Genomic DNA, 12605 nt, shown 5'->3' on the forward strand with positions numbered 1-12605 from the left:
ACGCTGTCAGTTACGCCTTCTTATCAATGTCGATTCAAGCTGTAGGAAGACTTGTGAGATTATGGTTCAATTTACTCATTTTTGTTGCCGCACTGACTCGAATAAAAACTGCAAAGTCACTTTAGTTGAATCTTTGCACTGGAAACAAAAAAATAACTTATGCCGCATGAAGCTTCACCAAAACTGTTTTGATTATCGGATCACATGTAGCAGCCTGCTCTGGTTGATTGATTGAGTGTTAAAATGACCCATAGAGTCAATTTTTTTTATTTTCTTTATTTTTTTTAGCTCCACACTCTACAGAGTTGAAATAACACTTTCTAAATAGTTAACCATTTTACACTGTAACAGAGTTACTTTCCAAAACTATGGGAGAAGTGACTTAACAACCTGGTTAGTGTTAATTTCACTCCAAGAAGTGTAAAAACAAATTGCGACAACACTAAAACTCCGATTAACAATAAAATATGAACATTATTCAATAAAAAAAAGAATCGGTGGATTTAACTGCAACAGCAATCCCAGAGGCTTGCGTGACAGATAAATTCTAATCAAGTGGGTGGAGCTTACTTGGATTAACTCTCTGCAGTGTTGGTTTAACATTAAATAAATCAACTCTTGTCAAATAACTCCAACGCTGACCTCAATTTAAATCAGACAAGTCCACTTTGGGGGTTGACATTAATTATGAAACATTTAACACCAAAATGTGCAGCCACAAGCTCATCTTTACCACGTCTAAAGACAAATCATAATTTGTAAAATAATAATAATACTACTACTAATAATAATTTGATCAATTGTGCAACTTTTTTCTTTTTTTTTTTGCCCAAATGTGACACTCTTAGGCACATTTGACTTTGGAGGTTGACTACAGGAAACGTTTCAAGATTTTTAACCGACACAGAATTACAAAAATGAGTTTAAAAAAAAAAAAAAAAAAGACACTCATCCTAACGCCAATGCAAATAAGCTTTACAGAGGGCGAGGCCCTGGTGTGCAACATGTAACTTGACTGGTCAATATGGGGGATGAGTGGTACTGCTTTCGGGAGACATGGATCAAACAAAAGAGGTTTACAGTAGAAGAAAGCGGCAGAACAAGAAAGGACAATTGAAAGAAAGAAATTTTCGGAATGATTTTTTTTTTTTTTTTTTTTTAGCATATTCAATCACAAATCGCGTACCATCTGTTTTTTTTTTTTTTTTTTCTCTTTTTGAAAAAGGGCAGCATTGTTCAAAAAAATAAAAAATAAAATTGCTGCTCACATATGTGGAAAAAGAGCAATTGCAGGAGAATGCAAGGCAAATCCAACACAAACCCTCTGGAACAAAACTTGTTGTTTTTTGACATGCAAATCATGGCAAGAAATGCATGTCAGCGCAACTTACAACCTTGCGACAACCCTTAGCTGAAAAATAAAATACAAGTGTATTAGAGGACAAAATTTCAAAATGCGGGCCCCTGAGCCAACAAGAACCAACCACTGCTTTTTGGTTTTTTTGGAGCTTCAAAAGACACCCATAAAAATCCACTATGGGATCAGCAGTGTGGTGTCACATTGACCAGACAAAAACAAACTGCTGCGGCTCCCCGGGTCAACATGGCCAAAAATTGAGCCAATGCATCCGCTTCCCTCCGTCCGACTCTACTGTTTTTCCCAAAGCCTGAAGACAAAAAAAAATAAAAAAAAGTCAAAAGCTCCAAAGAGGCAAGAAAAGTCAGAAAAATAGGTGTGAAAGAGGTAAAAAAGCACCGTAGAAACTTTATCAAAAAAGTGGTTGTTTGGGCTTTTTTGTAGAGGTACAGGAGAGGAGAGCAAAGTAGAAGAAATGGGAAAAAAATAGATTTTTTTTTTTTTTTGGGTGGGGGCGTTGACTCCACAGCAAGAACAGCTAAGGGGGGGAAAAAATGCTTGGTTGTTTTAGTTGGACAAAAAAGAGGGACGCATGATTTGCTATATGGAAAACAAAAATGGAAAGAGTTTGACAAAAATAATTGTCATTGGATATGCTTTTTTTTTTTTTTGTTTGTTTGTTTTTTTGTTGTTGTTGGAGCCGAAGGCAAGCATATCACAAAGTGGGGCTCGTGGAAGCGGAACAGAACATGGATGGAATCGAGTCAACAAAACAGGACAACTCAGAAAGGGGAACGCCATGGCGACTGAGAGACGGGACAAACATGGAGAGTGGAGCGCGGCGATGGCGGTGACAGCAAGAATGAACGTTGGATTGGTTTTTCATTCTGCGAGCGTCAGTTCAGCACGCTTACCTCTTATTGGCGTACCACCTGGGTGGATAATATGAATGCAAATAAGATTAGAAAACAGAAGCATTAGTACGTGTAGATAGAGTTTGGAGGGGGGAGGGGGGGGGAGTTGGGAGGGGGGGGGGGGTCGGGTTGGTGGTTGGAAGAAGGAAAATTTCAACAGCAAAATAGAAAAGATACTGGAGCAAAGTGACAGGAGAGAGAGAAAGAGAGAGAATAAAGAACGTTCTATGCAGGATTCAGCATTGCGAAATCACAGGAACTTTCACATGGAGGAGCTGCTGAAGACCGTCTAGTGAAGGGAAAAACTCTTAAAGTGCTTGCTGAACGTGTCCTTTTGTGCCTTTTGGATTTTTAGCATTTAAAAAAAAAAAAAAAAAAAAAAGTGTCAGCTCAGTGAACGCTGTTGTCCCTGCATGTGAGGTGAGGGAAGTGTCTCTCAACTAGTAGTAACAGGACTAGTAATAGTTGTAAGCCTAATGTCATCCGTTAGTAAAATGCATGCCATGCATTTTAATAGTTGTTGGAAACATGAGAATTAGTGGGGGGGTGATGTGCGCTTTAGAGCTAAGCACTTACCAAAGGATTCTGTAGATTTAAAAAAAAAAAAAAAACATATAGAGAGAAGAAAGACATAAGCGTAAGAATATGATTATATTCTTAAGTTGCTGGTAAACAAACGGTGTCGTTAAATCATCATCATGGCGTGGGGTTAGTTAGTTCTCTTGGAAACAAACCAAAAAAAAAAAAAAGGACAAGGTGGTCAAACACACGTTGCCAGTTGGCTGGCACATTAAAGCTGCAGAACAAGTTTTTTTTTTCAGGGGATCAGTACACTGTCAGAAAAAAAGGGGTACCGTGGGTAGTTGATGGGTTTTGTTGAAGTAGTACAGTGGTTCTTAACCTGGATTTGATCAAACCACTGTTGGGTGGATGTCAAAACACACGTATGACTCAAACGTTGTAATCCTTTCAGACTATTTCAAACAAAATCAATTAAAGCGGTTGGAGGAAAATGCGCAATATGAATTCACATGTAGGACGGAACGTTATGGTGTTCCACAGGGTTCAATTCAGGAGCCTCTGCTGTTTTCAATGTATCTGCTGCCCCTGCTCTATAAATAGAATTGAGTCGAGTGATGGGAGCCGGCGTCCTAACTGCATGATTTGCAATAGCGAGTTGCGCAATTCGAGTCCAGCGCAACTAAAGGTACACTTGATTCAGTTGCACGGAGATACAAGGGGGGGAAATCATACTTTTTTTTTTTTTTTTTTCAATAAAGAAGGCTTGGGTGACTGCGCATAGGAAACTTGTGAGGTTGAGTACCTCCAACAAGGTTAAGAGCCACTGTACGAGTACCATAGGAGGTTGAGATGGTTGTCAAACTAGGTTACCATAGAAAGTCAATGAACAGTGCCTAACTGCGAGTATGAAAGCAGCCTACAATGCGATACAAAAAAAAAAAAAAAAAGGTAGAGCAGTGTTCACTAATGCAACCCCGTCCGACTCCTGCTGTAAATTTCCCAAGGCCAAACGAGTACAGATACGTTCCCAAGGGGTGTCAGGTGAGGATGGCATCCCAGTGTCAAGTTGTCGTACCCCTAAAAATCATTTTTCTGAGAGTGTAGATTAGGTCAAATTACAACCAAAACATAACACGGAGCTGCTATATAGACCATTATTCTTTGTTCAAATCTGATTCCTGATAAAGGTCCATATACCACAGAAAAAAAAAAAAACAACTTCCTAGACGACTTCAAAACCAAAAAGAGAATGGACTCACAAAAACGAAATTAATGCCAACGCAGCCGAAAGGAAAAAAATTAGTTGTAGCCAACACACGAGCGGAGAGGAACCCCCCAACAGCCTAACGACAACACCAGAGGACAAAGTGCGACACACTGAGAATAGAACAGGAAATTGTGAAAAATACCATTACCTACAAACAAAACAAAAAAAATACGTCAAATGGGAAGTCAAATTAAGAGAGACACAGAAGACGACGAGAACATCTTTTGATGGCGGAAGAAGAAACCTACCCGATCGGAGCTGTTTAATGCGCCCGTTGTTGTTGGTGGTATTGACGGGGAGGAAGTCTTTAAACCAGGAGATATCTGGATCCGGGTTGCCACTGGCGGCGCAGAGCATGGTGGCGGTTCGAGTGCGCTCCACGACTTTCAGCTGCGGGCCCATGTCTATGGTGGGGAAACCAGGGGGCAGCTGGTCCTCTTTGGGGGGGGGATACACAAACAATTCACAGGTCAGACACATTTCGGGACTAAAACGAGGGACGGATTTGGATTTTTCTCTTCTAAACTGTTTGCCTGTCATAATTCTTAAACTGAGCTTCTTTTAGATAATGCTCTGACTTTATGAAAATAGTTGGTTCTGTGGTCCTTTCCTAGAACTGCAGAGTTGGAACCCCAAATACCAGAGAGCAAAGTTTGTATTATTCCTATAGACCAGGGGTGTCCAAACTTTTTCCTCTGAGGGCCACATACAGAAAAATAGAAAGCTGCAAGGGCCACTTTGATGTTTTTTTTTTCAGTTATTTATTAACACATTCATTCACAGACCAGCAAAAAATTCATCTTTTGACGACTTTTTCCGTCAATGGCAGTGAATGAGTTAAACATGGTAAAAATCAGTGAAGCAATTATAAATTGTTGATATAATGTACAGTTACTTATTGAAAACTGCTAACAGTCACAAGGTGTACCACTATAATAGATACGCCTCTCCACTGAGCAGCAGCTGAATCCCAATTTGACATTCTGTACCACAAGAACAATCGGTCGTCAACTGACCACACTTAACAACCACTAATCTAATGTGATGTTTTCACAAATTGGACCTTGACGCTAAGCAACAAGTGGATGAAACTATTTTTATTTACGAAACTGAATTATTAACTGCAAATTTGTGTCTTTGCATAGCTAGAAATGTTTAATCCACCCTCTTTTTTTTTTTTTTTAAACAGCATTGAAAAATAATTTTCAGTATTTGCCGTGGGCCGCCAAAAAATGTATGGCGGGCCGCAAATGGCCCCCGGGCCATAGTTTGGACACCCCTGCTATAGACCAAGTATTTTAGTGGATGCTGTTACTGTAGATTTAAATGTGTTGACTTTCAGTCATCAGACAAAGAAACATCTTAGAGTCGTTTCTTTAAAGCACATTTCACTAGCGCGCAGCCCAGAAACTCAACAGCCAACACGGCCAATTCCCCCAAATTAGTCTTTTAATGGCGGGCACCATGGCGACGCCAACTCTCCAACTCAAGCGCTTTTTGATGTTCACTTACGACGGCAGGTGGCTTTTTGTTGCCAGGCGAACCAAGGACACATTTTTATTTCCTCCGGATTTCCGACGTTTGGGCTTTCAAGTACATAATCCCGGTACCAAAATTTTTTAAAAGGGTAAAGCCAAACACTGTGATTCTTCTATTTTCCTACTGAACGAGTCGCGCGCCCCACAAACGTCCATTATGCTTACGTGCTTCCGTTACATTCCTGCGATGTGGCTAATTGGCATCTTTTTTTTTTTTGAGAAGCATTTTCGTCACTTTGGAAAGAGGCTTCGCAGAGACGCCATCCGCGCCTGCACGCCGCCAAATGACAATCATGGCCGACTTCCAACAATGCTTTTGGGTACTTGGCATAGCGAGCCAGCGAGATGGATAAATCTCGGAGAAGTAAAAACCTGTTTACGAGCAAGTGACTTCAGAGTGAACCGCAAACTTTTTTTTTTTTTCTTTTTTTCTTTTTTTTTTCCAAGCGACTCCGTTGTCCCTGCTTGCACCAATCTGGACAGTGTTTGTCGTGCATAAAGACAGTATCAAACCTGTTTGATTCAAGATGCAATTGATGCTGCAGCTAGACAAATGTGAACCTGATTGATAGCCAGAAGCGAGCTGCAAGCTCCATCACTGTGCGTCCAATGTAATCATTGGCTGTAACAAGCCAAATTACATGTTAGATTCCCACACAAAGTCTTTACAAGACAACACTTGATCTTATAGTTATAGAACCATTGGATGGTTAGACAAAAATCTGCCCAAAGACATGAATCGACATGAAAATGAATACACTTGTTCATCATAACAGGACACAAGGAAAAAAATGATCTGGAAGTCAGCCATTTTAGGTGAATTCCACTTGAAATTTGACTGACTAAGGTAGGGGTTCTTAATCTGGGTTTGATCGAACCCTAAGTGTTCGGTGAGTCAGTCGCAGGGGTGTGGCAAAGTTCAAGACACACCCCCGACTCAATTATTCATGAAGATATACCCCACTTGGCCATCATTGCACTTTGGAATTGGTCTAGAACATCCATCGATCCATCCATCCATTTTCTTGACCGCTTATTCCTCACAAGGGTCGCGGAGGGTGCTGGCGCCTATCTCAGCTGGCTGTGGGCAGTAGGCGGGGGACACCCTGGACTGGTCGCCAGCCAATCGCAGGGCACAACAGAGACGAACAACCATCCAAACTCACAAGCACACCTAGCGACAATTCGGAGCGCCCAATGAACCTGCCATGCATGTCTTCGGAAATGTGGGAAGAGACCGGAGTACCCGGAGAAGACCCACGCGGGCACGGGGAGAACATGCAAACTCCACCCAGGAAGGTCCGAGCCTGGACTCGAACCGGAGTCCGTAGAACTGTGCCGCCCTGGTCCTGGTTTCGCAATTCCGGTCCTCAGGCCCCCCTAGCCAGCCTGTTTTCCATGTCTCCCAATTGCAACGCAGGTGAGGATCATTATCAGGCTTCTCTCAAGAGCTGGCTGTCATTGGAATCAACTGCATTGGGGAATGGGAGACATGAAAAACAGGCTGGCTACCCAAGACGGATGGGCGATACTAAATTGTCAAGCTATTTCATTTAACGTGAACAGAGCATCAAAGCGTCAAAGTTTGATGATCTTTTCCAAGATTGTCCATAAAAAGGTAGCGCAAGGGCCCGTTCAAGTGGTCCGCGCACAGCTTTCATTTTTCCCTTATTTTTACCCCCAAGCAGGAAGTTGATAGGCCTCCAAGCGAGCCAATGATGTGCTCCAAATGGTGATGGTACTGGCTCCCAAAAATGTAATTTAGAGCTGCTTTGACCACAAAATGGTGACGTGACGCTCCGGAACGTGGCGGCACGAGCAACGCATCCCCCGTCTCCCTCGCTTTTCCTTACAAAGTGAATTACCATGGCGATGATAAATACAGGACGGGAAATTAAACACATTCGCTGGCTGGCGTGCGGCGCGATTAGCCGAGGCGCGTCACGAAAGCTGTGTCAGATTTTCCCTCCTGCAAGGCCAAGACACTGAAATGGAATCGGACTGCAACGCTCCCTTTAGCTTTGGCTAAAAACTCGTGAGCTGGTAGTTATCATTTCAAATGTAGCGCTTGAAGAGCTTCAAATTAAAATAGCTGTTCGTCAAAGCCGAAATTTACAAGGAACGGAATCCCACCCCCCTCCCCCCTCCTCTTCGTGGTTCTAGCTCGCTAAGCTCCGCAATCTCAAGGACAGTCTAAGACAAGGGCAGCTGCTGCTTTACACATCCGTACTGTATATTCAACAATGGCTCCGCGCGCTAAATGAGATGGAAGGCGGAGAAACGCTGAAGTCACCTTCTATAAAACTGCTGAGCGCTGGTGCTTGGTATGAAAAGACCCCCAATGACAATTTGCACACATTAGCCACTGGCATGGCTAGCGGGGGCCGCATGAGCGCACGGTGCCAAGTGCGAAAGGGACGTTGGCTCCAAAAGTACCTCAGCGAGCAGATTCCCGCTGATGACAGAAGGCCACTGGACATAAACTCCGAGCCATTAGAAGATTATATCGATTGATCACTCAAACGCAAACTATGGAGGTGAACTCTCAGGTCCCCCCGCGTTTGACAACGGTCGAGCGCAGCGGGAATTATGCGTTGTTTGTCGTATAGCTGGTTGAGAAACTGATTAAAAGTGCTGCGCTCACGTTGCTCCTGTTAGCTTGTTAATGCAAGGAAACCAGCCTTTTGGAACCAAACATTTCGGGCTGAGTGATGCAGTTGCTCTTTCGGCTGAATTCGTTATAGCTCGGCAGAGTGCAGTTAGCATGTTGTCATATTGCTCAATGATTTGCGTGCGTAAGGACCCGTGATGTACATTTTCAAGTAACAACTAATCTAAACGTGTTACTACTTCCAGTCAAGTAAATGGACTACAGTTACTCTGTAGGTTAAGGTTAACTCTTTTACTGCCACACATTATTAAAAAACAACCCCCAATGCCAGCGGATTTCGAGCATTTTTTTCGAAGCAAACAAGAATATTGTGTTCTTTTGATACGTAAACAACATGAAAGCTCACATTCCATTTCTACCTTATTCCATTCTTTAGTAATCACCATATGAAAATAGGTCATTTGAGGGACATTCAGGGAAAATTGAAAAGATACATTTTCTCCACAACAGTGACTTTGATACTAATATTTTTTTGTTTAGTGACACTCCGTCAAATTAGGTTTAAATGTTACAAAGCCTTTGATCATTCACGTCAGCCTTGAAAACGTTCGATTTCATCAGCTTGCGTCTTGTTTCGTTGTAATTCGCAGCTCTAGTTAGGGCCCGAGCAGCTACCGCTGCCATCTGCTGGCCATTGTTAGTGGGTGTTTTGGATTTCACGACTCATTGACCCGGCTGCGCTGCACTTGGACGTTGCACTGACCACTGATATATTCACAAAAAAACAAAAAAAAAAGTAGTTGATGTCACTTAACCTTTATGGCAGCATACATCGTGATTTTACTAAACGTTATTTAACGTTTTTGGCGGTTCAAGAGTTAAGAACCACTCGTCTATAAGAGGCGTTTTTCCCACCAACATGCCCAGGAACTTTGAGTTCCGGGTAAAGGGAATTCTTGGTGGCAAAAGTTCCGCAGGGAATTTATGATTCGTGTTTCCACAGCTGTCTTGCAGTTCTCGGTAATTAATTCAAAAGACTTTGATTGAGTGCAGCCGATGTAAAAACAACACCCCCAAATTTGACCAATCATCTTGGTCATTGTAGCCCGTCCCCTCAAAGTTCCTGCCTGGCTCAGCAAGACCTTCATTACAAGATAGTACTTGGATCCCCCATGGGGAATTTAATTACCCTGGTAATTGTCGTTGGTGGAAAAACGCAAAAACTGAATTTTACCAAGGTAAAATGAAAAGTTCTCCAAAAGTTCTGGCGGTGAAAAGACACCTAAGGTTGGAAAAACTGTAACTAGGTGCTTTTGGCCTCTCACAGTTTAGGATCCTGCTTCTGAAACCAATAGTCGCAAAACTCGACTCCCCCCCAAAAAAAAGCGTTTTGATTGCATTTTGATTTTGGAACCCTTCCCAATTCTTTTGGTGCATTCATCGTAGCTGCGTGTCTTATCGCTGACAGGTGTGTGTAAATAGCCAAGTAGAGTTCAGAAAGTTGACTTGTGTTTTCATAGGTGTTCTAGCTGGAAGCACTGCATGTCAAGCTTTCACAACTCTCCCTCTGTTTTCCAAGTAAAGCTGTAAAAAAAAAAAAAAAGCCAGTCAAATTGTGACTTCAGTTTCGTGGTTGCTGCACACGAATTGGATTGTGTTTGACCCTCTCTCTTCCCTTTTCGTGGAACAAGACATTTCGCCTCGTGCTCGAGGTTACTCTTCATCGAGAATCCCTGCAGGCTTTTTTGAAAAGATGTATTTGTTGGAAGTATTTAAGTCGCCACAATCCCCGCCTGCCCTCCGTTGAGGCTGTCACAGGTCACTTGCCGGAGAAGAAAAAAAAAAAAAAAAAAAAAAGAGTGTGACGAGACGCATTGTTTGCAAACTCTTTGCAGCCAAGAATGCCGGATTATGGATTCTTACATTCTTAGACTGCTTTTCCACCCTTATCTGCCCTGAAGGATATTCTTGCCCAGTTTAGGAATCAATCTGATTCTCCCTGCCCCTCCCCTGATATGATTTAAACCGGCGCAAAAAAAAGCAGGCCAGAAAACATTACCCGCCGAGTGTGACAGCGGCGCGCAATTTCTCCCCCCTTCCACGCCGAAGCGTATCACTTCAAGTTGAGGGACACTGATCAAAGCGCTTTCCACGCTCAAAAATCCAAAAGGAGATAGCGGGAATGTAGGCGGGGGGAGTTGGAGTGCTAATCAAGTGAATCATACCACAGTGCTAACAAGGACGTCATTTGGAATTGGCTCGTTTCATGGCTTGCAAATGCATTAGCTGACCTAGAATGAAATAGGAACGCCCGTTTCCGACCGACACTGTAGAAAGAACAGTTTCTCATTTGCGGACTTTTTCTCAGTTTGAGAACTCGCAAAAATATATTTTTCTACAGCCAGCAATCTTGTTTTTTTGTAAAACATTGAACAATATCTGCAAAACATGACAAATCGGCTGTTTTAACTGCACGCGAAGTCGTTCTCTCAAATAAACATGAAAAGTTTATTAGTCATCTCAGCAGAAGAGGACAATGGCTGACATTTTCGGACCGTGGAGGACAAGGTTAAGGTTAGTTCTAGTTGAAGGGATTGGGCGATACCCTCAAATTTAAGAAATTGGTGAAGGGCCTTTTTCTTTTTCCTTGAAAAAGAAAGAAAAAAATATAATTAAGAGAAAGAAATTGGGCCGATTGGTGCACTATATATATATATATATATATATATATATATATATATATATATATATATATATTAGGGGTGTTAAAAATCAATTCGGCAACATATCGCGATATTCCAGCTCACAATTCTTGAATCGATTCAATAGGCACCCAAATCGATTTTTAAACATCCATTTTTGATGGAAAAATATTCAACAAAACATCTTTCTTAGGGTTAGGATTCACACCTTGAGAAAGAAAAAAAAAAAAAAAAAAAAAAAAAAAAGGATTCACACCTTAAAAATGGAAGAAAGTTATATTCATGGAACATTAAGCCTTAATATTTTATTTCAATGCTGTTCAAACATGAAACAGATCACAACCTGTTTGTTAAATACAGTGGCTCACAGTTATAAGTTTCAGATAAATAAATAATACATTTTCATACAAATATTAGTGTGCATTTACAAGTTTACTGAATAGTATCTAAATTTTAGGTAAAAAAAATCGCAACAATCGACGTATAAATTCATATCGGGATTAATCGGTATATATATATATATATATGCCAAAAATAGAAAACCCGCTGGGTCTGGCCTCACGCAACCCCGTTTTCCATTAGTGCTCGTTTTTGTGGGATACCAGCAGGCATGAATGATGGGTCCCCAAGAAAGCTTTTTAGCCTGATCAAATATTAACTTGTCCACAGCCGGGACGTTTTCTTCCATTCCAGTCAACTTGGATGAAGACGTTCGTCTCCTATGTGTCCGCACATGCGCCTGATGATACGTTGCCCCCGATTTGTGACGTCAAAAAGAGTCCTACATGGACCGAGGCTTTATGGGAGTTTTGTGTTCAACTAAATAGGTCCGCATGTTAGTCAATTCGTGAGTATATTTACCTAATCAGCATAATTTCAGTAGTCATACTTTAGGTGGCATGCTGAAAGATTTTCACCATTTTGAAATAAAATGGATGCCTACTTTTGTTTAGTGTCTAAAGGGGACTTTCTATCACTGCCATTTGTTCCGTTTCAACATTCTCGCAGAACGTGTCCCAAACATTAAGATTAACATCCATGTAGGTGGCAGAGGGTCCAATATTCATTCCCCCCGCCAAAAAAGAAATTTTATCTGTTAAGGAAATTACCAAAAGTAGCTTTCAGAAAAGCCCGAAGCTGGCGAGGCGTAATAGCACTTAGGCTAAGAGCGGACCTGTTCCGCCTAACACTCGATTACAGCAAATTGGAATTAGCCGGCTGAGCCAACTGTGGCACATTTGCAGCAATATTCATTAGCAACTTTTACACCTGTTGACTCAAAGCGCTAGGATAACTCGGGCTAACGTCTTTGTCCGTCGTTTTGGAACATATCGAACAGCTTATTCCCCCCCGCCATCCGCGGTCCAAGGTTGAATTGTCGACACACTTCCGTGCGCTTTATTAGAGCGTAGCGCGGAGCATTTTGTTCCCTCTTATTGGATTACTTAAGCGGCATCTTCCCAGAGCTGCTCCCCCAGGGGTCCTATTTGGGCTGCAGAAGCTCTTTAATCTGATTCCCGACTGGACAACATGTGTAACCAAACAGCGCTGGCTTATATCCGCACCTTGAGGCGCTATTTTAGTCACTGCTTCTCTGCTTCTTCGCTTGGCGGCGGCGTGACAACTGCCCTGAATTTGTGGCGCAGGTACCGTCGAAAAAACGCGCTAGGAACCTGGCGAAAATCAACTCGGGA

General features: G+C 42.1%; 1 protein-coding gene across 21 annotated transcripts in view; it reads right to left on the reverse strand.

The window, feature by feature from the left end:
• ptprda (protein tyrosine phosphatase receptor type Da) overlaps nt 1-12605 on the reverse strand; it is a 298862-nt gene that overhangs the window by 43599 nt on the left and 242658 nt on the right. For 16 of the 21 annotated variants that reach the window (XM_077500599.1, XM_077500600.1, XM_077500603.1 and 13 more), the window contains 2 exons: nt 4309-4497; nt 2272-2289 (listed from right to left, as the gene is read on the reverse strand). In XM_077500599.1, the coding sequence (XP_077356725.1) occupies nt 2272-2289; nt 4309-4497 (207 nt within the window). Of the gene's footprint in view, nt 1-2271; nt 2291-4308; nt 4498-12605 lie in introns of those variants that run through there. The other 5 variants (XM_077500605.1, XM_077500604.1, XM_077500616.1 and 2 more) reach the window with 3 other exon arrangements.

This window comes from Festucalex cinctus, chromosome 16 (genome assembly GCF_051991245.1).
Source record: "Festucalex cinctus isolate MCC-2025b chromosome 16, RoL_Fcin_1.0, whole genome shotgun sequence".
NCBI classification, from domain to species: Eukaryota; Metazoa; Chordata; class Actinopteri; order Syngnathiformes; family Syngnathidae; genus Festucalex; species Festucalex cinctus.